A 24908-nucleotide genomic window follows, 5' to 3' on the forward strand; every position below is an offset into this window, starting at 1 on the left:
CCACGTGATGAAAGGGAGCAGCCCCAGGAAGGACATGAATCTGCATCGTTTGCCTCTTGATAAGATGTACTGAGAAGGACACGGTACCACTCATGTGGGGAATTGTGCCATAAAGGCACAACTGAATCTCATAAGGAATATTCTACAAAATAACAGACTAGTACTCCTCAAAAGTCAAGGAAAGATGAGGAAAGACTGAGGTCCCGTCACATATTGGAGAGGACTTAGGAACCATGACAGCTAAATTCAACGTAGGATCCTGAATGGGATCATGGACCAGAAAATGAACATTAGAAGGCACTGGCTAAATTAGAATAAGGTCTGTTGTGTAGTTAATAGTTTTGTACCATTGTGAAATTCCTCATTTGAGCATTGTATTCTGGTTATGCTAACATTCAGAAAAGCTGAATGAAGGGTACATAGGAACTTGCTCTACTACTTTTGCAACTTTTCTTTAAGTCTAACATTTCAAAATAAAACATTTTTAAAGATTATTTTTGAAGCATGTAAGGGATGCTTGCTCACTTAGAATGCATTTTGAGGATTAGCAGTTCCCTAAAGTACACCTGTTCCAGCGTGAAGGGATGGATGCTGATAGATGAGGGGTTTTCTCTGCTTTTTCAGTTAAAACTGTAAAATCACAGACAAATGACTAGTCTTACTAGACGATTCCATACTATTAACTGCTCCAAACTATCAAGAGGTGACTGTCACCTACTGAATGAGTAATTTGGCCATTATTTGACTAAACCATTAGTGTGACCTTCAGGGCTACAGCATTTTACTGGGGCTCTTGAACAGCCCTGTCCATGTGGTGATTCCTAGGCCATGTTTTGGGGCTTGGATGTCACCTGATCTTTGCTTGGCAGGCTTGGGAAATGGGTGATTTGGCATAACTTCCCAGATGGCCCTTGGGTTGTTTATTCTTAGGGGATCCACCTGGAAAATTAAATGACAGTTTTTGTTGATGGTTGACTGGAACTGCCCCCCAGTAAAATTAATAATCCAACATGTTCTGTTGCATCAACACCAATTAGAAGTACTTCTGAGGTAGTCTTCAGTATTTCTTTATCTGCCAGGACCAAAGTTTAAAGGAGTTTGCCCGCTGCCAAACCCACAATGACTTCTCTCTGCGCTCCCTTCTGTCCTCTATTCCACGCCCGCCTTGACTGCCCCCCCCCCCCCCCCCCGGGCCAGGAGCAGGCTGAGGCAAGCGAGGTATTTGCCTGGGGGTGGGGACAAGGTGACCGGGGCACCAAAAATGCTGTAATCAAGAAAAATAATATTTCCATGCAGTGTGGTTTAAATAACCAATAGTTTGATATTTTGCTCATCATGTATTTTTTTTTGCATTAATTTTTATTTTTTAAATCGTGGCATTAAATTTGATTCATCTCGATTATTGAGTTTTTGACACCTCTCCAATTTTGTCCCCTCAGTCTCTCACCTCAGTTCTGCCTCCCTGTAGTGTTTTCCGTCAACACCAGCTATCTGCAGTAGCAAAGCTGGGCTCTGACGCACGCATGAGCGAGTGTGGCAGCTAGCAGGAGTGGAGAACGCACCTTTCTCTTCACCCCACAAGGATGCTGAGGACAGTTTCCGTCTGCAGGGAACCCTCATAAAAGCCTGAGTTGAAAGGAACAGCCATTTACACGGAACCTTGACTGGGCCAGCCACTTGCTTTCCAAAAACCGTTCTCTACATAATGTCTGAGTTAAATCTCCCCTTCACAGCTGGGAGTGTGAGTTAAAAGCCCTCTCAGCAGCAGAGAAATATAGCTGTGTTTGGTCCAGGTTACAGTTACTGAGGGAACTATAACTTTGATTTGCTCAACTGGTCTCAATGTAAATCCTTAAGGGAAGTGTGGTGAGCGAGAAAGGGAGTGCTTTGTTTTTTAAGATGCCTTTTTGATCCACAGCTCTGTCTGTAGTGCCTCAGCTGTCCCATACAACCCAGGGCAACTCAGAGAAGTTTCCAGAAAACAACTCAAGAGGTCTTGAATGGACATTGTCCCAGGGAGAGTTCAGATAACATTAGCCGTAGAGAGAAACAATTAGCGTGGCGGCGCAGGTTAGAAAATGCAATGTTTAATTTCATCCCAGTTTCTCCAAGCAACGTGAGATGCTAAAGCTATCTTTGACTTTTTAATTAACACCTTTTCTTCTACCTGGAATTCCAACTCAGCTTAGCTTTCCTCTCCAACCACCTTTCTTACTGTTTTAGTCGGTAGGCTGCTTGCCAAGGCGACCCATCTCTCTGTCCCACCAAACCCTCATGTCCTTCCCTCTTTCTTTGTCTTTTACCTGCTTCCTCCATCTGGAAGGCATTCTTTTTTGCTTGGCCTGAGGGCCTCCAATTAGTGGTTCATAACTGGAATCTAGCCCACTGATCTATTTCATTTCACTTGCCAAATTATTTAATGAAGTCACTCCCATTACTTCCTTTTGTTTTCTAGGTGTTTTCTAGGTGACTGCAGTCACAGGTTTATGGTGTCTGCGTCACCCCATAAACATCTGGATTATGGCTCCTGAGAGCCAAACCTTGCCCTTCCTGATAGGCCCAACCCAACTTTCCCTTCCACTAAGAAATCCATCTCACAAAACAGTAACTGGGCACCCACTGTTTGTCAATCCATTCTGGGTATCTGGGATGCAAAGGTGATAAAGACAAAATGCTGTTTCATTCAGAACTATGTCTGAGACCTTGTTTCTCAGTGTTCCCCAACTCTTGGTGTTTGGCCTCAGGGGTCCATTCATTTCTCAGGGCCCACTTAGCCCTGTGACTTTCTCCACAGTTAACACTCCCCCCATTGCCACTGTGAATTCTCTCTGAACATCCAAATCATCACCCTTTTGAAGCCTGGGTCAATTCCCCTTATCTCTTACCCACCCAGCTCATTACATGGACATGTATCCACCCAGCCTCCTGGAGTTTTGTCCCAGCCTATCATTTACTAGACGTGCTCCTATATGGGTATCCTACATCTAGTTTACAGACTCTCTAAGAATGGGGCTGACCCAGTCCTATATCTCTCCTCTACTTCTACACTGCCTGGGCACAGTGCCGAACTCTGAGCAGATGCTCAATAATTAATCTTTGTGGTTTGATTGATCCTCTCATCTTCAATTATTCTACTTTCTTGAATACATGCTGACACTAATTTTGTTTTTTATACTCAGCAGACCCTAATGAGAAAGGCAGATCTGTTGCTGTTGTATTAAACATCATATACAAAGCAGGTACCAACCTGGAGTATTGTTGTGCTCCCAAAATTGTTTCTACATTGATTTAGAATTCAGCGTGCATTTTCCTACAGAAATAATGCCAAACAATGACGGTGATCAGCCTCTGTGAGTATGTTAAACCCATAGTGTAGCAGAACCCTGGGACAGAGAGCAGAGGCTCACGTTTCCCTGTCCTCATTTCATGAATACTTTGCAGACACTGTAGGTCCTTCACCTTACTTGACACTCATTAGACTTTGCTCATCTTCAAACTGTCTGTTTTCTCATCTAGACCATAAGCCTCATGAATGCAGGGACTGCATCTCTTTTTCTCATGGCCATATTCTAACAGCACCTGGCACAAACAATATCTGTTGACTTTCATTGAGTTAAATGGAAAGATTATGAACTTTGGAGACACAGAGATATGGATTCAGATTCCACCTTCACCTTTAATTAGCTGTGTGACTGGGGAAATGACATGGCCTCTCTGAGCCTCAGCCTATCTTTGCATAGTATTTTTAGGCATGGCTGTCATGTTGATACTTATGTTTCTTCTTTCCTTCCCTCTTGCCCCAGTGTAACCCCATAACAAGTATTTGATTAATTAATGATGTCTGCTTTTTGTGCTGTATTGGTTGAGGTGGTGGTGACAGGGAAGATGATATTTGGTATGAGAGCCTTTTTAGCAGCTTCAGAGGACATGTGACCTCTATTTCCAGCTCTCATCCTGACAGTCTGTGTGATCTGAGGCAGGTCACTCAGAGGTATCTGTGAAAGAGTGATGCTGGGTTTCAGTTATTTTCAAGCTTTTTTGCCTAAATATCACCCACTTCAGGTGAGTGACTATAAACTCTCAGTGTTCGGGAGGCGGAGCCCAAATTGAATTCAGTTTTATATTTTATCTTAATTATTCATGCATACTTGATATTCTAATTCATGACAGATCAGGGTTTAAAAAATATTCCTGTTATTTGTGAGTCACACATTACTGAACACCTGCTATAAGTCAAACACTCTGTAAAGCACCTTCTCTACAGAAGTCCATTAATTTTTACTGCAATCCAGGGAATAAACTGTTATCATGCTCATGTTATCTATGAACAAACTGAGGTTTACAGGAGTTTAAATAAGTAGGTTTAGGCTACACAGAAAATTAGTGGTAGGGCCAGAATTAAATCTGTTTAAATCTAAACCTTTCTCCTACACCTCCTCAAAGGATATACAAAAACAGAGACTTCCCCAAAATGCCTATGCCATGCTAACTGGAGAAAGCAGAACACGAATTGTCCACATGCTGCCTGACATCACAGATGAATGAGAAGTCAGATATATTGCAGGGTTGGACTTCTGGGTATAGTATGTCATTTTTGTTTCTGGTAGTGTTTGTGCAATAAATAATGGATGTTTTAAAAGGATGCTCTGTATAATTTAAATATATAATCTGAATAGATAAGAGATAGTTGATTTTGTTAGATATTATAATTTATACTATGCATTTTTATAAGGGATCAGAAATGTGAAAATGAAGGCAAAGCTAGTATTTTTTTATGGCCCCCTCTGGCTTGACAAGCATCACTGTGGCTGTGGTAGGTAGGTGGGTAACAAAGGACAAATATCCCTCAAAGAACCTGAAGGAGAGGCACTAGAAACCCAATGAGCAGAGTCTGAAAGTCACCTCTGTGGATAGTGCAGAGTGTTTTTCTGTGAATAGAGCCAGTCTTTAGGGAACAGAAGGGATGCTTTCATATCTGGGAGCAAGGATTGACATGATTTAGACAAGGCTGGAGAGGAATGGTTACAGTCTTCCCGAGCCCTCTTCCCAGGGCTAATGACATATCTTCTTGAACAGTATTCTGAAAGACAAGTCACGCACTTCATCTTCTTGGTTACAGTGTAAAAGAAGAGAAGCTTATGGTATACATATGAAAAAGTGGAGTATCACCAGCATCTTTGCTTTTGAGAATAGATAACTTAGCATATTTTTTTATTTTGCTTCAGACTCTGAATTGATAAGATGTAAAGTTAATTTAGGCCGTATCATTTGCCCATCTATCCTTTCATCCATCCATCCATCCATCCATCCATCCATCCATCCATTTATCCTTTCATTTGTCCGTCGTCCATCCGTCCATCCACTCATCCGTGCATCCATCCATCCATGCATGCATCCATGCATCCATCCATCCATCCCTTCATCCATCCATTCTTTCATCCATCCATGCATCCATGCATCCATGCATCCATCCATGCATCCATGCATCCATCCATGCATCCATGCATCCATCCATCCATCCATGGACACATTCGTTTCACATATTTATTCATGTGCTAGTCCTTACTCTCTGTCAAGCAGATGATACCCTTTGGACATTCAAAATTAAAAGATGCGGCCCCCTACTTCCAAAAAGTATGAATAAAATTTGGTGGAAACTCAAAAAGAATGGCCAGCCCTGCCTAAGGTGAGGTGAGGTTTTGAGTGATTGAGTCAGAAATGGCCTCCCAAATGTGATGACTGAGCCGTTTTTTACTGCTGAATAAGAGATTGGCAGGTGATGGGGGGAAAAGGCATCTCGGACAGAGGTGAAAACCTGCTTTCAAAGGCATTCTGGTTGCTTTCTGTGGGAAGGATGAGCTGACCAAGACTGGCTGGGTTAGGGCCTGGGAGAAACAAAACCTCACCAGACCGGAAGAATTGAACTCCCTCAATGAGCTGACTGTAGTCCAAGGGGCAGTGAATTCTGCGTTATGAAGATGTCATGACCGTGGGAAGGTCATAATCGGAATTCTAGGGAGCAGGTGGGAATCCAAGACTAGGTGTGAGCAGGGCGAGACCGACACAGGTCGAGGGAAAGGGCTTGGTTGAAGGAACACATAAGGCTGTTAGGTGTTAATGGCCAGTACTCTTATTAAAGAAAACACTCTATTATTACAGCAAAGGACATAGCAGGTGCACATTTCTCCCAGGTAGTTCTGACAGTACCTTTCTTAGGACATCTTCCCAGATTCCCCCAGCTGGGTTCTTTGTCTCTTTTCTGAGCTTCCTCAGCACTCTGTGATAACACTAGGTGGCCCTTTCCTTACTGTGTGGCTCTCCTCCAGTCAACACTGCCAGCACGGCCTGGGCTCTCTCTGCCCCTGAATCCCCAGCACTCAGGACAGGCACACTGCAGGCACACAGTGAATATCTTACCTGGGCCACATATAGAATTACATGGAGAACATCTTGCAAATAACAGTGCCTGGGCCTCAGCCCCAGAGATTTAGTCTGGGGTAGAACCTGGGCATGGATATATTGATACATTTAAAAAGTCCCTAGGTAATTCTAAAAGTACAGCCACGGTTATGAACCACTGGAGCAGGTGCTCAGAGGATGTTTCTGGAGATGTTGATCTGTGATGAACACTAGCCTGGTCATCTCATTTTGGGTAGGGCAGGGGTTTGGGGGGAGCAGCAACCTGCTGTTTAGGCAGCTTCCCAAGTCTCTAAATTTACCCAGGACCTAGGAACACTGAAAGCAGAAGATCGGTGTACGTCTAGGCATAAACATGTAGATGTGGTTCAAGGTGAGTTGGTTACACTAATCCACGAGGTTGGATTTTCTCTGGCTGAGAGCATGAAGGGGCTGAACACTCAGAGGAGAGACTTTCCTGCTTGCAGCTGAGTAGGGAAGGATCAGAGCCAGGGGTTCAGAGTCAGGGCTCTGAGTGTGTTATGGACACTGGGAAATAAACTGGCTGTATTCTTTTCATCTAGAAAGGTCACCAGAAACCACACGTCAACTTGGACAATTTGGAATAAATCAGAAAAATAAACTAGTTCTCCCTCTCCCAAATTTATTCTAGATATATAGGTTGGTCAGAGAGAAAGAGGTTTGGGGAGGAGGGATCCCACAACTTAAACTTTCCAAAAAGAGTGAGGTAGGGGTGATAGTCAATATTAGACATGAGGTAAGACTTTAAAAATATGTTGAAATCATCATTATAATTAGGGAATGGTGGAGAAAATCACACATGCTTTATCAACATTAAAGCAGAGACACACAGCCCAGCCAGTGTGGCGCAGTTGGTTGAGCATGCCCCACGCACCAGGAGGTCCCCAGTTTGATTCCAGGTCAGAGCACGTGTCCGGGTTGTGGGCTCAATCCCCAGTAAAGGGCGCGCAGGAAGCAGTCGATGAATGTTTCTATCTCTTTCTCCCTCTCCTTTCTTCTCTCTCTAAAAAATAATCGAAAACATATTGTTTAAAGCAGAGGCGCACACAGTGGGTGTTGATGGAGAGAGAGAAAGAGAGAGAGTCCATACTTTGCACAATGAGGACACGGACTCTTGGTCTAGGAAGCAGTGATTTTGTCAGCACGTGGGAAGGGGCCCACATTCCCCATTGCTTTTCTTTATAGAGATGAGTTTCTGGGGAGGGTTTAATTATATCCAGTCTGATCTGGAAAAACAACACTGGTGTCTGTGTAACTCACAGTAGATCAGGGGTTACACATTCATGCCTCAGATTTATTGCTCTTTCCTGGCCAATTTTCCAGCATTTAAGATTGGCCTACTCTCTCCATCCCTTCCCAGAAAAGAAAAAGAGGTTTGAGGGTGTTATCTCAATGGCTCCTGTTGGTGATAACTTTTCTAAAGTTTTTGGTATAATTTATGCCTAAGACGAGTGAGAGCAGGCTCTGAATTCTGTCTGAGACGCAGATCCTAGGATATTTCCTGAGACCTTCTCTGAACACAGATTTGCGCCTGCCTGACTTGGAAGGGATTTGTGGGGAAAGAGTCCATTAAAAAAAAAAAGGTAATAGAGATTTGAGATGGGGAGACCCTGATGAGGAATCCAGGTCAGTCATCATTCAACGAGCTGTCCAAAGTCTATGTTCTTTCTCTGGAGTATGGTTGGATGATTAGTGAGAAGGAGAAAGAGGGTAGAAGGAGAAAGAGGGTAGAAGATTGTGATTTTTTTTTTAATTTCTCTCTTCCCCTGTCTAAGAAGGCCTTAGTCATGTATGTGGGGTCAAGCTCTGTTGGCAGCACCGTTGAGGAAACCTCTGCCAGAAGTTTCCACATTGTCCATTCTGAGTCCATCCCCTCATCTCAGCATCTCTAGGGAACTGACCTTAAGGCAAAGAATGACACTCCATCATGGAACCTTAAATATCAATAAACAGTTGGAGGTATATTTGGGAAATAATTTGGGGTGGCGGAATATCATGCTGATCTTAGAGGCACCTTCTCTGCCTGTGGTGACTGGGGTTGAAGGCTGGTGATCAAGTAGAGGCATAAAGTTTGAGGAAAAAGAGGAAAAACTAGCCCAGCAGGGGAATGGGGGAGAGAAGAGGGCAGTGATGGCGGGCTGGAGGAAGGTCACTGGGAAATTGGGCAGGAGGGATGGAAGCCATACATTGAATGACTCTCTGGATAAAGAGTAGCAAAGGGTTTTACCACTAGGGACTTTTTACCACCATTTCTTATATGCCCATGGATGCATGTCTTAAAATATATTGTCTCCCAAACAAGCAGCATGTATTAAACATTAATTTGTTTACATGTTTAAAAAAGTAATAATATGTAAGTACCACTCATAATTTTCTGACCAGCAGAGTTAAATAGGGTGCCTATCTATCTTGTTTTCATTCAAACAAGGAATCTTGATGTTGTAATTAGCCAATGCGGTGATACTGAAGGAGGAGTATACAATTTCTGTTAAGCTCTTTGAAATACTACAAAGAGTTCACAGAGCTCCATTTCCACAGTGGAAACCTTAAGGGGGCCCATTGCTGCTGGGCCATTTGGACATTTATCTTGTTTGTTACATTTGGATATTACAGAGGATTCAAAATTGCTGTAAAAAGCTATATACACAGTGCATGAGCCCTGCAAACAAGCAGACATGGATCCAGTCTAGCTCCATCCCCTATGGCTCTGTGACTTTGGACAAGTTATGTAAACCTTGGAATTTCCTCCTTTGTAGCGTCGGGAGCAGCAGTGTAGCAGATGGATAAGATTATTCTGGGAGTTAAATGAGATGGTGTGTGGAAAGCCTTTAGTTTAGCATCTGTCATATATTAAGTGCTTAAAAATATTGAGTGGTAATAACAATTAGAACGGATCTTATTTTACATCTTAAAATGGGATGATACTTATCCCCTGGGTTTTCCCAAGATCCACTGAGATAACGAATACAAGGCACACAGCCCATTGCCGGCACATCCTAAGAATTTAGCCAGTGTTAGCCATGCTGTCTGTCTGTTTCTCCTTACACAGTCCCATGGACTCTTCCCATTTCGAAGAACAAAACACAAAAGTGGGCACCTCTGGGGCACATCTCCTAAATGGTTCCAGTCAGTCTCCATTCATCTGCATTAAGATGTTAGACTTGCAGACCTTGGGAGGTTTAATTTTTTCTGCTCTCAGCTGCAGGTTGGAGGTTCCAGTGTATTTTACTAAAAACCCCGCAAAGCAACTTAATGGGGTCTGAATAAAAGAAACATCTGACTTAAGCACAATCGGATATTTTTTGTTGGAGGCAATAGTTCTGTTATGTTCTTTACCTGGTTGCTTTAAGTAGGTTTTTTTTCCACTTGCCAATGGAACTTAAAAAGCATTTGATAAATGGAATAAAATATTTCATAGCCATGCCTTTTAATAAAGGTGTGAAACCATGTTACTTTGTAATGCTCCTCTCAGTTGACTACAGAACTCTTCTTGTGAGCACCAAGGGTCCATGGCCCCCAGCACGGGGCACAAACACCCTCACCCTACACACAGGGCTGCCCACAGTGCACTGACGCAGCCCCCGGAATGTGTCCATCCAGTGCCCTGAGAGAGTGGTTCCTTAGATGTATTGACTGACTGTTTTTTCCAATTGGAAAGTAGTTCTATTTTCTTTATTAACATAAGTGATTACTGTGAAAATTTCCAGCAAACCATAGCAAGTAAAATTACCCCTTTAACCTCACATCTCCACCTCTTCCCCCTGCTCAGGGATACCGTTGTCAATGGTTTGCCATGCATTGTTCCTGACTTTTGGATGTAAGAAAATATTTTTCAAAAACAAAATGGGATTACATTACATATGGTAGCCTGTGGTCTCTTTTACTGAATATATTAAGGGTATCTTTTGAGATCAAGACATATCTGTCTTGTCTACTCCATTGTGTGGATAAGCTGTCATTTATATAATAGGATCCTTATTGGGGGACATTTGTCTTGCCTGCTGCATTTGGATATTATAAATAATACAGTATGCTATACACAGCTGCGCACACAAATGTTTGCCTTGTTGTTTACTTTGGGAAAATTTGCAGAAAGATTTATCATCTGCAAAGTCCTGCCACATGCATTCATCTCTGTGGTCCTGAAACACCGAGGCAGGGGCAGCTATGTGCCTAGACCCAGGAGTCAGACAGGCCTGGGCTGGGACTCGGATCAGCACTGACACACAGTGCGTGACCCCAACCAGAGCCTCAGTCTTCTCCATCTGTAAATCTGGGATTATAGAAGCATTTCCTTCATTTCATAGGTGCACGCAGAATTCCTTAAATTAACATATGCAAAAGTACTTAGACATATACTTAACATATAGTAAAAGTTGAGAAAATATTAGCTATCGATGTCGGAACTAGCTACAGATTCTCAAAACAGTTTTGACATTGTGGGTGCCATTGTGCCCAGTATGAAGAAGCTGAGGCTCAGAGAAGTAAGCCAAGGGAAGGGGCATAGTTAGTGGTAGCTCCATAATCTCTGCGAGGAGAGGCTCTGTTTTCATAGTACTGTGAATCGTTGCAGCAGAGGTTGCGGAGAGCCTAAAGTATCCCCACTCTTGGCACCACCCCCATACTTTGTGTCATGGAAAGAGCACAGGATTAGACAGAATTGAGCTTGGGTTCAGGCTCGGCCACCCATGAGTGGATGAATCCTGTGCAAGTTACTCAACCTCTCTCCGATTTTCATTTTTCACATCTGGGGCTTGAATAGGGGTTTTAAACAATTAAATGAGATTGTAGCTGTCAAGTCTATATGCATAGTTCTTAGCATATAGTACGACCTCAAGATTGTTAGGTAACAGCAGTGTGAGAATGAGAATGCCGCTCTTCTTTCCTTCTATTGTCTTCTACCACTGACGCATTCTCCCTCCTACAGAAGGCTAACCTGTGGCTCAGATACTCATGACCACATGAAGGCATCACCCACATCATGCCTGGGAAGTGGGGGCTGCCCAGTGGGCAGGAGAGGTAGAGATGTTGGGGTACAGCAAAGCTGTCACCCAACTCCACTGACCCCCACTCCGCTTCTCTGAGCCCTTGCTGCCTCTGTTGCCTGCTTTACACAATGAGCTGTTGTGAAGTCAGGTCAGGTCTTTCCCGACGGGAGCCAGTTCACAGAGGAGGAAGGAAAACGGTGTCAAACCTAGAACTCGTGAGAAAATCCCATGACCTCACGGGCGAAAGAGAGAGAGGGTGTCTCTTAGATGGTAATTGTTGCTATCTTTTGAAAGTTTGGATATTTTTTTTGTAGGTGAGTATTTATGGTGCTTTTGAAATAAAAAAGAAGCTGAAAAACCTCTTATGTGGGAACACAGAGCAGAGAAAAACAGTGGCAGCTCTGGGTAGCAGCTGTTTTCATGGTCAGACTATGCCATTACGTCTCTTGTTAGAAAGAAAAGGTCTTTGGATTCAACTCTGTAGCCGTGACCTTGTGATCTTCATGTTGGTACTAAAAAGGCCTAAACACAAAGCAGGCAGAGGGCTGGGATTGTCCTTGGCGTGAACACAAGGACCAAGGCTGCCCAGGTACTGGGTGCTGGGTGCAGGGAGCAGTCAGAGAGCATGGCCCAGCAGAGTGAGTTTTTTATTCTAGCTCTGATGACGTCACGGGTCACATGACCTGCGCAAACCCCCTCCTCAAAGCTGATGTTTGGCTTTTTGTAAAATAAGGGTTACACTAGAACTCTTTTCAGAATCTGACTTCAGCATAACACAGTCACATTTTTGTCATTTAACATTATCACAAGTACTTTTGACATTTCTAATTCAGTGAGCTTCACTTATGAACATTTAAACATGGACATTTAGGGTAGAAATCCCTGTAAAGATGATAGATGAAACACAGTCACATATTTCACTCCCTCTGGAAAACCTACCAGAAAAAAAAAAAAAAAAAGCTAAAGGAAGTTTTGTAAAAGGAAGGTAGATATCATATGGAAAAGTACTAACTGATTTAGCAGACCCAAGAAGAGTGACTCATAAGCCAGCAGCAGCAGGGAAAGCTGACATCTCATCTAATCTAACTAAAGCAAAGATTTCCCCTAAGTTATAGGAAATGGTAGCAGAGCCCCTGGAGGTGGGGGTGAAGGAGAGGAGGTCAGGAAGGGAGGATGGGTTGCAAGTCTGTAAGAAACTACCTGTCTGTGCAGCCAAGTCACTGGAGGTTTATTCCATGAAGAGGAAACAGCATAGGGTGCCTGGACTAGGAGACACCAGGCTCAGCTGAGGGCAGCGACACCACACTCAAAACAAGGTTTCAATCACAGTGCCCGTCTTAGAAGCCGAGGCCTCTGGCGCTTTCCTCCCACTCGGCTCCAGAATGCTGGCAGCCAGGCTCCGAGCCTTCAGGCAAGAGATCAGAGAATTCTTGTCTGCGGATGCAACCGGCCCCAGAAGAAAGCCTGGTGTATATGGGCATCTGAGTCTCTCCAAGTAACTGTCCCATCCAGATCACCCAGCAGAGAGGCTCGCGGACCACAGGCTCCACTCGCATGCTCCTAGCTGGTCACCAGCCCGCGAGTCCCCGACGCTGAGATGCGAATATACCACCGTGCACTACAGAGAACTAAGGAAAAAACTCGGCCATGGGGGGGGAGTGCAAGGCAAACAGGCCGAAGAGCAGCGACTTGGAGGACAGAGACTCTGCCAGGCAGAGCATACTTTTAAAATGCGCAGAGAGGATTTTGTAAAATAGAAGAGGCCGTCACAGATATGGAAAAGGTGGCGTAAAAGACAGAGGGCTAAAAGGAATCTGAAGCCCGTTCTAGGTCGCTTCCTTCCGTTGGGGGAGTGAAAAGTTGTACAAGGAATGGGAATTTGTTTACAACTGGGATAGGAATGACATTTACATGTCAAACTATTTTACACTAAATATTGATCAAGCCAAAATTATACTATAACTTTATAGAAGGAAGCGAAAATGGAAAGAATACAAGTGTGTTATGGGGTGTGGGGGTGGCAACAAGAGTGAGGTCCTTGTCTTGTCTTCTATGCTGGAAAGTTAATAGATAATGCCAGAGACTGAACAAATTTGTTTAAAGAAGAGGTAATACAAACATGTTTTTGGCCACATGAGTACAAATAACAAAGTAACAACTAATAGGCTTAAAGAAATAAGCTCCAATAAAGAAGTTCCAGTGGTGTGGGAACATGAGAGACTGGTGTTTTCTTGATGTTTTATTTTTTTAATGAACGTTGGACAGGGTTTCTAAATTGTACACATTTGTAACTTTGATTAAAACACACACACAAAATTTAAGGACACTACCAGTAAGTAGTCAGCATCACTTGTGTAAAAGTAAAATTCTCAAATGGTTAAGAATATCATCTTATGTAATTAGATAGTGAACACAATTCAAAGTTTTATTTATTAAACAGGGAAAAGCTGACCAAAGAAAGAACTGGCTCAAAAGTATCTAGAACTCTTGAACTTTAAGAGAGGAGATGCTTATATCAAATCGTCCTCAGATGTAAGACACATAACATTTTTACAGAGCAATAGAACTATAACCTTCAGCAAGCCAGCAAATATTACACTTTATCTCTTTTCTACAAGTGAACCCCTGACATTACAGGACTCTGATATTTCTGCTTCCTACTCAGTTGTAGATACTGAAACAAAATTACATTTCCTCAGAGAGTAAGAGGACTCCCCCATTTGGGCTTACCGGAAATGTGCAATTAAAAAGTCACATAATCCTTATTTTGCTTTATTTCCAAGTTTTAGATCTTATCTTGAACACTTGGGGTGTATATATATATATATATATATATATATATATATATATATATATATACATGTATACACACACAAAAACTTTTAAAAATAGACACAGTAAAACAATGTTATTAAGTTCTTGACTCTGGTGTCTCTCTGCTCTGACCTGAGGACTCCCCTTGTGGTGAAAAGGGGTATTGCATGGACTATAGAGGTGTTGACATATTAGCGCCAAAGGGGTGGGGGTGGGGAGGTTCTACTTGGTTTCATCAGAAGGGTTGAAAGAAAAATGAAAATACGGGACACATTTTACACAACTTGGTTCAATATTGTGAAACGCTGTGTCTGTGTCTTATTATGCAAAATTATCTCATCTATGATACGCTCTGTTAGTATTCTGGAAATACTGTGGGAAATTAGTAATTTTTAATTACATTCTACCAAGTCCAAGGGCTGGCCTAATGCCTAGGGTAAGCCAAGAAGACAGGGGTTGCCCCCCACTGCCTACCCTACTTTCAGCTCTTTCTTTCTACTTTTTTAAAAAAAATATCTGGTCCCCTTTACACCCTCCCCCACCCCCATCCCCTTCCCTCTGGTAACCACCATACTGTTGTCTGTGTCTATAAGTTTCAGTTTTATATCCCACATGGGAGCGAAATCATAGGGCTCTCAGCTTTCCCCAAACAACTCATTTCATCTCTCTCTCTACTGTGCTACGTGTTGGGCTTGTGGGTAAGATTGCATTAAAAGAAAGGACTTTGAGTTCCTTCCAGATCTCACACACAGCCTATGATTATTAAAAGAAAGAAAAATCACTACAATTTGCGGGGTGTTTAGGTTGGATGGATTCATTTCTTTGCCATCGTAATGGGAAGACCGACTTTGTCATTTCAATTACAAGCCACCATTTAGCTGGAGCCCAGAAGACCCGTTCCTCAAGATGCCCCCCACTCGCCTGGCAGCAGAGCAATTAGCAGTGGGTGATTTGTGGCTGCGCTTGCACTGCTCAGCACAGGTTCATCATCTTGAAAGTTTTCCGTTTGCATACTCGGTATACATTCTTTGGGCGACAGCTTGGTACGATCCAGAGTTTAGATCACGCGTTGCCTTTTACTGCACTCTGCTATGTGCAGGGAATCTGCAAGCATGGCTGGAGCGCTGCTGCAGACCGAGGGAAACAGGTTGCAGCCACAGCTTATTGAGGGCCTACTGTGTGCCCACCCTTGGCATCGAGGGCTTTCCCTGCATTTCTTTGCTTATTCCTTAAACCAGCACTTCAGGCTGCTAGTGTTTGCCACCTTTATAAACACAGAAACTGAAATTCAGGGAAGAAAAGCAACTTGTCCCAGGTTACCCAGCTCAAATGAGCGGAAATGAGATTCAAAGTCAAGACTGTCTGACCCCAGAACACTCTGCTACACCCACTCTCATATTGGTACCTTGAAAGGGAAATGAGTTAAATTGGACAGTTTTCTGCTTCTGAATAGCAGGTTTTCTGCGCAGCCCTAATTGCTGCTCTTTGGATGAAGAAATGGCTGTTTAAGAGAAGCAAGAGAAAGGGGTTTCTTATCTCTATTGGTAAAGTAAGAGAGATGTAATCCTGGGGGGAGAAACATCAAATGGAAACCATTACATGAACTGGCAGTGGGCTTAGATTGATGAAATTGCGGAGGAGCCGAGGGAGTAATGAAGACATACTACCAAAGATGTTCCAAATGGGAAGGAAAAGATCAGGAGTTCCTGAAGGCAGGTAGAAGTTGGCCCGATTGGGGTGAGGGGTCTACCCATCCTCACAGGTGCAAAGAGGCTGACGAGGCCCCAAAATAACAACCAGAGATCTGGGTGAGTTTGGGCAAGGAGCAGGCTCTGTAGCCAGACCACTGGGTTTGAATCTTTTTTCTTTGACTGTTAGCTGGGTGACCCTGGACAAGTTACTTAACCTCTCTGGGCTTCAGTGTTCTCATCTGAACAATGAAGATCATAATATTGCCCATCTCATTGTGAGATGGGGTCATGTTTCGTGGGTATTCAGTAAGCACTCAGACCATGTTAGTGATTTGTGTTATTAGCATGAGCATCACATCCACATAATATACAACACTGAAGATTGTAGGTCAGTAAAGAGGCTCAAAGAAATAAAGGCTAGAAGGAAGTCAGGAGAGAGGCTTACCTGCAGCCAAGAATTAAAGGTAGATGTTCTCTCCCCTGATCCTGAGCATCAGGAGGCAAACGGCAGATGTGAAGAAAGGGTGGGGTGGGGTAGTGGCTCAAATCCAGCAAGAGACTGAGGCCTGGTGGAGCACGAGAACTTGTTTCTGTAAAATACATGCTTTGATGGAGGGTCTGGTGGCAGAGGTTCTGCTAGGGAACTCCACAGGCGGTTGGGGGTTAGCCAAAGTTGAAATGAGTCTGGGCAGAGAGGGGGAAAGGAATCTCTGGCTGCTCATCTTTGGATGCCGATAGTCATTGACAGCAGGTTGGGAAGAGAGGACGGTTTTTAATAAGCACATCTTTTTTCGTTTTCTTGCTACAAATCCATTTTCCTTTCATGGGTTACATTAAGAGACAAACCGCAGTTAAGTTGAAAGCAGCTGAGTTTAATAAGGTGCTTATGAATAAGTATGAGTGGCCATCCACTCTTCAGCCACCATTGATTTAGCACTTTCTTTATGTCAGGCTCTGGTGAGGCCCTAGAGTCACAGGCTGTTCCCAATCCCGATTCTCTGTCTCCAGGGCCCCCCAGTGTGTTGTGTCATGATTCTCAGCCATCAGAATAAGCTGCATAAATTTCATGAATTACTAAGGCCAGACTCTGTCTCAGACCCACAGAATCTCCTGCCGTGGAATGAGGCATGTGCATTTTCCCAGAATCGCACGTGCTACTTTTATGTTCATGTCAACCATGAAAGACTGGTGAGAAACCTTTCTGCATTTTATAGATGGAGAAGTTGAGGCTCAGAGAGGTTAAGGGATAAGCAAGGTCACACAGTGCAAGTGCAGAATTGGCACTCAGACCCAGAGCTGCTGAATTTAAATCCCAGGGCCTTTCCACTTGGCCATGACCACCCTCCCAGGTATGCATGGATGAAATTGTACAGGAGCTGAGAATGCAGGTGAAAATGCAAGAAACCCTTGCCTACCACAGCAAATGCTCAAAAAGCATCAACAAGTTCTACTTGAGAGTCAGGGACTTATATTTAAAGTAGGCAGAAGTCCATAACTGTCACAGCCTGGCTCACCCTGAATTTCCCCCAAGGTGGATCATGCAGCTTCTACTTCACCAGCACCCCATGGTTACAGTTTCTGTCACATAACCCCAGGCCCAGGCTCCAGAAACACTGGCTCCTCTAGTTGTCCTTTTGGCCTCAGGGGTATAGTGGTTTCCCTCTGTTGCTGATCTCTTGGTACTCTTGTTTGGTGTCTCAGTTTCTGCATCACCCATATAACCAACCCCGTGCATTACACTCCCTCCCCATTCCAGGCTAGATCCTGACTGTCACACAGGTAAGGAAACCAAGGTACAGAGAAGTAACTCAGTCCTGTTGGCACAGTGATTCTTGATTTAGTATTCCAAATCCGACGTTTCTGATTCCAGGGCTTAACTCTTCATCACTAACTTATATTCAGGTTGGTTAGTGGAATTCCTGGTGTTTAGTGCCTGGTGGTGATGGTGATAGAGAAATGATGATGATGGTGGTGCTGGTGGTGGTGGTGGTGGTGATCTTGGTGGTCACGTTTGACCACTGTTAAATCCTTTGGAAGAGGTGTACAGATATAGTGTCTTGATGGTCACACAGATGTCTCTGACTGTGTTACAGGCTTTCACCTACCACCACATCCAAGAGATCATGGTCCAACTGCTTCGCACGGTGAACCGGACAGTCATCACGATGGGGCGGGATCACAACCTGATTGTGAGTAGATCTCTTCCTCTTGTCAAACATTTGCAATTGTTCATGGCCAAGGAATGGATTTTCTGGAACATCAGATCGTATTGAGCACCAAGCACTGCCCACTGCTTTGTTTTGGAGTGTGAGGGTCAGATTTGTTCCTACCTGAGCTGGGAGAACATGTGAGTTAACTCAAGTTGCTGAAATAAAAGAAGATTAGGGCTTGTCAACCAAGTTGACTGTACCATTGGAGATGGAATGTCACTGGTACAGATGGAGAAGTGAGAGAAGCTCTTTGCGAGCAGGCCTAGCAGACTGCTCCACGCTCACGTCCACCAGAAACCTTTACTCTTCTGGCCTAGAGTCAAGCAGTGCCCCATCTCAGGTCCTGTGAGCTTGGTTTTCTAAGTGGCTTCATTGTGTGTTCACTCTTCCTGTAGATGCCAGTTAATTCCAGGTTGCTGCTAAGTTTTGAGTGATTCTACACAAACACTATATTCAATAGATCAGGAGATTCCTGCCCCATAGTCTGATTATTTTTTCTCTCCAGGCACAGAGCCTATCCCTAACCCTTTAACCTTTGCCCTAAGCCAAGGGCCAAAAACTAATGCTTACGTGGGCCAGTCACCAACATAGATGAGCATGGCCCACCGTGTTGCTCTCCTGCTCAAACTCACCAGTGGTTTCCCATCTCACTCAGAACAACATGTAAACCATCGCTGGCACCTGAAATGCCCTCTGCCCCTCACTCATTCCTTTACGTGCTTCTCCCACAAATAGAGCAGGATTCTAGTCGCCGTTTCTTTGGCTTGGTCTGTCTGTCCCTCAGGCCTGAGGGCTTGCTCCATCTTGTTAATCAGACTTCAGCTCGGCGTCACCTAACCAGAGAGGCTTCCTTGCCCCAGCTGCCCTGTCTGCAGTACCTGCCGCCTCTCGTCTCCATCTTCTTTCACTCTATACCTTTCTTCTTTAAGTTTCTTATACTGTCTCCACCGGAAGTGTACGTGTCCCTTTATGTGTTTGGTTATTGTCTGGCTCTCCTTGTGAGAATAGGAGCTCCAGGAACATAAGGGATTTTGTCTGATTTGTTCATTTGTATCTCCAGTGCCTGGCATATAGTGGGTGCTGGGTAAATACTTGTTGAATGAATGAGTGAATAAATGAAGTGTTTCAGGCAGGGACCTTTATACTTAAACAGGACAAGTGTTACTTGGCTCTGATGACACCATGTGGGATTAGGTCCTACAGTTTCCACAACTCCCAACTTCTCAAGAGAAGCTGAAAATCCATTTACTTTATGTGCAATGTCCTGATACTTAAGTTTGGCAAATAATTAAAAGTGGATGCTGATTGTGGATCCACTCTGGTCCTTCTTCATGGACATAGGACATTAGGTGGGCAAGGACTTGTTCCCCGGAGGCAATAGAGTGTAACAGTCTTCTTTATACCCTTGGTTCTGTCCACTCATGTCAACACATGTGTCCTTAGTTTATATTAATGCACTTTTCAGGGCATGGGGACATCGTAGAGGGCACCAGCAGAGCCAGGAATGCCCGCCTTCCTGGGCCAGAGAGCCAGTAAATTGGTCTCTGTTGTTTGTTTCACTCACTGCCCTTCCACTTTAGCAGTATCGCCATTTCTTATTCAGCTACAAGCTTCCATATCTGTGGTTCCCATAACACACCTTAGTTAAGCATCTTATGTCTCCTCTAATCTCCATTCCTTTTCTTTAGAGCCAGACGTAAAGATGCTCATCAATCCATTTGGTTCATTTCATACATCACAGACTCTTCACTTTCTCTTTCCTTTAGAAAGGATTCTTTAAAACAGTGCCTGAATCAGAGAAGGCACCAAATAACTGGTGCCTATTATTGTTTTCTTTCTATCGGGTACAGTGTGTTTCTCTGTCCCTTTGCATGAACGACACAGGCAGGTGGCCACAGTTCACTAGAGCCAGTTCTCTGAGCTTTTTATTTGATGCTCTGCCCTGGCTGCTCACCCTTCCAACACATACGTCTCCCTGCTGCCCCATTCATCTCTGCCAGGACACTGTCCTCCTCTAGAATATTCAGTGGCTCCCCACTGTCTACCAAATTAAGTCGTAAATGAATATGTCTGCTCCATTCTCTGCTTCTGTCCTCTGGTAGCAACCAAGTTTTCTACTTTCATTTATTTCTCTCCATCCAAATATCCAGCCACAATGGATGTCTGGAAATTTCCCAAACATGCCTGGCACATTTGCCTTCATGCTGCTTTCTTTGTCTGGAATTCTTTCATGCAATGTTTCCCTCTGTTGAAATCCTACCTAGTCTTCCAGGTCCAGCACAAATGTGTGTTTCCTTCATGCGGCTACCTCAGATACCTCACCAACCTGTTGGGACATCCCTCTTCCCCTTCTTCTAAACCACACAGCTCTCTCTTCCCTTTGTAGAAAAGTTTAATTGACGTATAAAGTATAATTTACAGAGTTTAAAACTGAATGATGATCTCAGGAAATACATGCAGTTGTGCAGCCACCACCGTAATTCAGGTTAGAACGTTTCTTTATCCCTGGGAGCTTGATTTGCAGTCACTTCCCACCACTCCAACCCTCCACCCCCAGCCCCAAGCAACTGCTCACCTACTGTCTGGCTCTTTGGATTTGCCTTTTCTGGAAATTTCATATCTGTGAAATCACACATTTGAGGGCTTTTGTGTCTGACTTTTTTTTCGTGGAATAGTATTTTGAGGTTCATTTATATTTTAGGATGTGTAAGTACTGAATTCCTTTTTATTGCTGAATAGTAGTACATCGTATGACTATTTCGTTCATCCATTCACTAGCTGATAAACATTTGAATTGTTTCCAACTTTTGGCTGTTATATATGATGTTGCTGTGAACATTCACACACAGATTTTGTATGAACATATTTTAATTTCTCTTGGGTGGAAACTTAGGCATGGAATTGTTGGGGCATGTGGAGAGTGCATGTCTAACTTTATGAGAAAATGCCAGACTTTTCCATAGTATCTGTGTCATTTTGCAGTCCCACCAGCAATGTTTGGGGTTCTAGATTATCTAAATTACCTACATTATCTACATGTACTATTGTCAGTCCTGTGGATTATAACAATTCTAGTGGGTTTATAACAATTCTGGTTGTATCTCACTGTGGTTTTAATTTGCATTTCCCTGGTGACTAATGATTTTGAGCATGTTCCCATGTTCTCTGCCTCTTTTTCTAAGTCATTTTAGTCTGTGAACTTGCCCTACATGGTTCCTCTCTTATACCTCAGACTTTTGAGGCCTATATTATTATCTATAGAGTGGGATAATACTATACCTTTTTCATAGAGTTGCTGTGAAAATTAAATGAAATGATATGTGAGAAGCATCTACAGAGGTGTTTTTTACGCACAATATTCCTTTACTTATCCACTTCGTATTTTGTGAGAACTTCTTATATACTCAGCACAAGGACTCAGAAATGAATGAGGTATGGTCTGTGCCTTGGAGAAAACCATGGCCTCCTCCAATGGGAAGTCTCTCAAGTGCCTCAAGTCCACTGTCCCAAAGCCAATCCATGACTAGAGCCCGGAGAGCACTCGACACTCTCCCTTTGCTCATGTTACCAGTTTATGGATCTCCTCTTGGCCCTTCCTCTCACTCATCTGCCACTTCTAATTGCCCACTAGGTGCTGCTGTTTTCAGCACTTCTGGCCCCAGCCTCTGCCCACTTGGCTCTCCCGCTGGCTTGCAGAGCCCCTGTGACCTCAGTCACTGGGCTCATTGTGCTTGGTCCATTGCAGGTGACTCTGTTTTGGTGAGCCATGCCCTTACCTTCTGTAGACTCCCTGGAGGGCCAGGAGCACGTTTGGTTCATTCTTTCATCCTCAGCACACTGGGTGCTCAGTAATGTTTGTTGGAGCAATGAATGAGTGAAATACTGCCCCCAAATGCTATGCTGTATCAGACCTTCACATTGTCCTATGTGCTCCCCCCTCAGTTCAGATTGTTTTTCCTTCTTCAGCGAATGCTTTTTCTGCATGTGGGGAGCCAGCCCACGTCTCGGGAGGGGGCAGCAGTGGAAGGAATCGCCTGCTCAGACCTCCCCTGCCCACCGGGCTGATTCTGGGAACCTTGCAAAGGTTCTAAGCTGAAGCGGTGCCATTTGTCTCCATGACCCTTGGGTTCGCTCTTGTCGTTACAACACTGAGAGTGCTGAGTGAGGAGAGCTCAGCAGGCACCTCACTGGGGCAGGGGTGTGCCTCGACAAAGAGGAAGGAACAGCAGGCTTTTCCTAAGCTGTAGCTTCATGTTCACAAAACGGGCATATCCAGCAATTCTTAGAATAGAACTAGCTGCTCCAAATTAAAGAAAATGATGTTGGAAAGTAATTACTCAGAGGTCAAGGGTCCCTGTCTTAGCACGGAGAGCCCCAATTTAACTTCAAATTGAAATTCAACAAGGAGGAGAGATCCCCATTCCAACCATCACTTTTAATTTTCCAGATATGATTTTTATTGGTCTCCTTCCATTGCTTGGGAATATTAAACAACCTATATTTGTGGCAAACACCCCACACATCTAGTACTTCTGAAATCCCAAGAAGGCCTCAAGTGGGCATGGGGCAGCTGATTCTCTCATGTTATTATGGGATTAAATGGTGACGCGTTTCCTTATATGTAGGAGTGGGCACGTTGCGATAAAAGGTGTTGGCTATTAAACTTACAGGAACCACAGGGCTAGGATGATTGCTTCTCGCGCGGAGCACATTGTAATTATCATTTGCTGGAAATAACCGTTCCTGCTCTGTTCTATGGATTGCCTGCCTGAACGATGAGGTGTTTATGGTGACAAATGAGCAGAAAGAAATTTTACAAAAGCAGAAAGCAGAAGACTTTTACATGGCTGCTGGCCCATCTTCCTGTCTCTGCCAGAGTCTGACCTGCTTGTTTACTTACATAACCAAGGAGTTTGCCCTTGATGCTGAGAAAGGCAGCATGGGTCAGCAGAGGGCATATCTTGGATGAGGGAGAAAAGGGGAAAGCCTTCATACTCGTTTGGCAGAGTTGGCTCTGTGACTTTATGTTGATTGCAGGGCTCTAGACCTTGATTTCTTCTGAGCAATGGACTCAGTCGTTTTTGAGATATTTTTCATACATCTGAGTTCTTTGGCATGGCCAGTGCCCATTCTCTTTCCCTATCTCCCAAGCTCCTGAGTCGAGGATGGAAAATAGATATTGCTTCATGCGCCGACACTGGTGGGTTGGACCAACCGCCTGTGGTACTGCATTGAGAAAGGTGCAGGGGCTGCATCTGGGCTCAGTGGGAGAAGCGCTGCACTGACTAGTCTGCCATGAGCACGAGATCGGAGAACCCTGGTGTGTGCAGGACACTTGCAAGTATTATGTGTAGACTGAAATCCTTGGTGTTCTTCTGGCCCAGTCCAGGTCTTGTATAACCAATATTCTCTCCCACACAGTGTCGGCTCCTTTAAGAAGGCTGTGGTTTAAAAGCAGGAGATAATGGAAAAAAACCAATGACCAGAGAGTTGACATTTTGCCAGGAAATGGCGTCTACATACCACAGGTCATATTTTATCTGATGTAAGATGCACCACGATTTTATGTGATCAGAGGAAGTGAACATGCTACCCATTAAACTGTGACACGGTGGTTTATTACTGCATCGACTATAATCTCCGGAGATGTTAAAATACAAAAAAGAAAGTTTGACTGGAAATTCCTACCATGTAACAGAGCACATCTTTGAGCTGTCACAGGTAACTGTCATCATCTCTCATTGCTCAGGAGGATAGACTGAGCATCGTGGCCAAAGTCACAGCTAGTAGCACGGTGGGACATGAACCCAGGGACGGGAACCCAGGAGCATGTGTTGTGTTGTTCCATGGGTCTCGGAGCAGCATGAGGAATTCCATGCTTGTGTGTGCAGGTGGGGGGTGTCTCAGGGCACCCCTCCTGGCCAGTGCCTCCATCTCACTGCTGGCTGCTCTAGAGAAGGCTGAACCCTGCCTGCAGCCTTCTTAGTGCTGTGGACAGACAAACTCACTGGAAGAATCCACCAGGGAACAGAAATCCTGCCAGAAGTTCTTGGAAGGGAAATGATCTGGTAATTTTGTTGAAATTGGGACCTAGCTCTTATTTCAGGTAGTTAAAATAAACCTCTGGGTGATATATTTTGGGCCTAATTACCCTTGTTTTCACAGAGTCTATTGAGCAGTTAAGTAAAGGTAAATACAGCTGGCATCAAGCCAGCTCCAGAAATCCAGAGTAGTTTGTTATAAATGGGAAAAAAAAAGCGGAAATCACCCCATTGTCACTGCTTCATCCTGCAAGAGCACCAAAGACTCCAGAAAACACCCAAGTCATCAGAGAACCAGGGCTTCAAAGGTCTGCCTTCACTTTCCAACGGGCAAATGGGCCACCTGCGTGACCCTCTCTGCCACCCTGTGGGACCACAGACTCCAGGAAGCCCATTAAGGGGCCACAGCAAGACAGTGAGTTTGACTCCACCCAGCCCCGTCCCGTGGAACTGGGTCTATCCCTTGAATGACGTGAACACTTTGAACAGGTGGAGAGGCAGGACTAGGGGTCCTGCGAGGAAGCGCATTCCCTGCCTTATCTCCTGCTCCGTGAAGCCTCCTCTCGTTTCTCCAGGTCATTTTTCTGCAGTGACCTCCTTGTTTGTTCATTTTTCTATTACAGCGTTGCCATATCATAATGGAATCATCTCTCTACCTATCTGTGTTCCCTACTAGACTAAGGTCCTTGCAGAAAGGACTGTGCCCTATTATTATTGAGGTTCCTG

General features: G+C 44.1%; 1 protein-coding gene across 1 annotated transcript in view; it reads left to right on the forward strand.

Annotated features, from left to right (window-relative positions):
* DOCK2 (dedicator of cytokinesis 2) overlaps positions 1 to 24908 on the forward strand; it is a 330536-nt gene that overhangs the window by 114905 nt on the left and 190723 nt on the right. The window contains exon 27 of the mRNA XM_087816193.1: positions 18025 to 18120. Within this exon, the coding sequence (XP_087672319.1) occupies positions 18025 to 18120 (96 nt within the window). The remainder of the gene's footprint in view (positions 1 to 18024; positions 18121 to 24908) is intronic.

Source organism: Miniopterus natalensis, chromosome 4 (assembly GCF_054644295.1).
Source record: "Miniopterus natalensis isolate mMinNat1 chromosome 4, mMinNat1.hap1, whole genome shotgun sequence".
In the NCBI taxonomy this organism is placed as follows: domain Eukaryota; kingdom Metazoa; phylum Chordata; class Mammalia; order Chiroptera; family Miniopteridae; genus Miniopterus; species Miniopterus natalensis.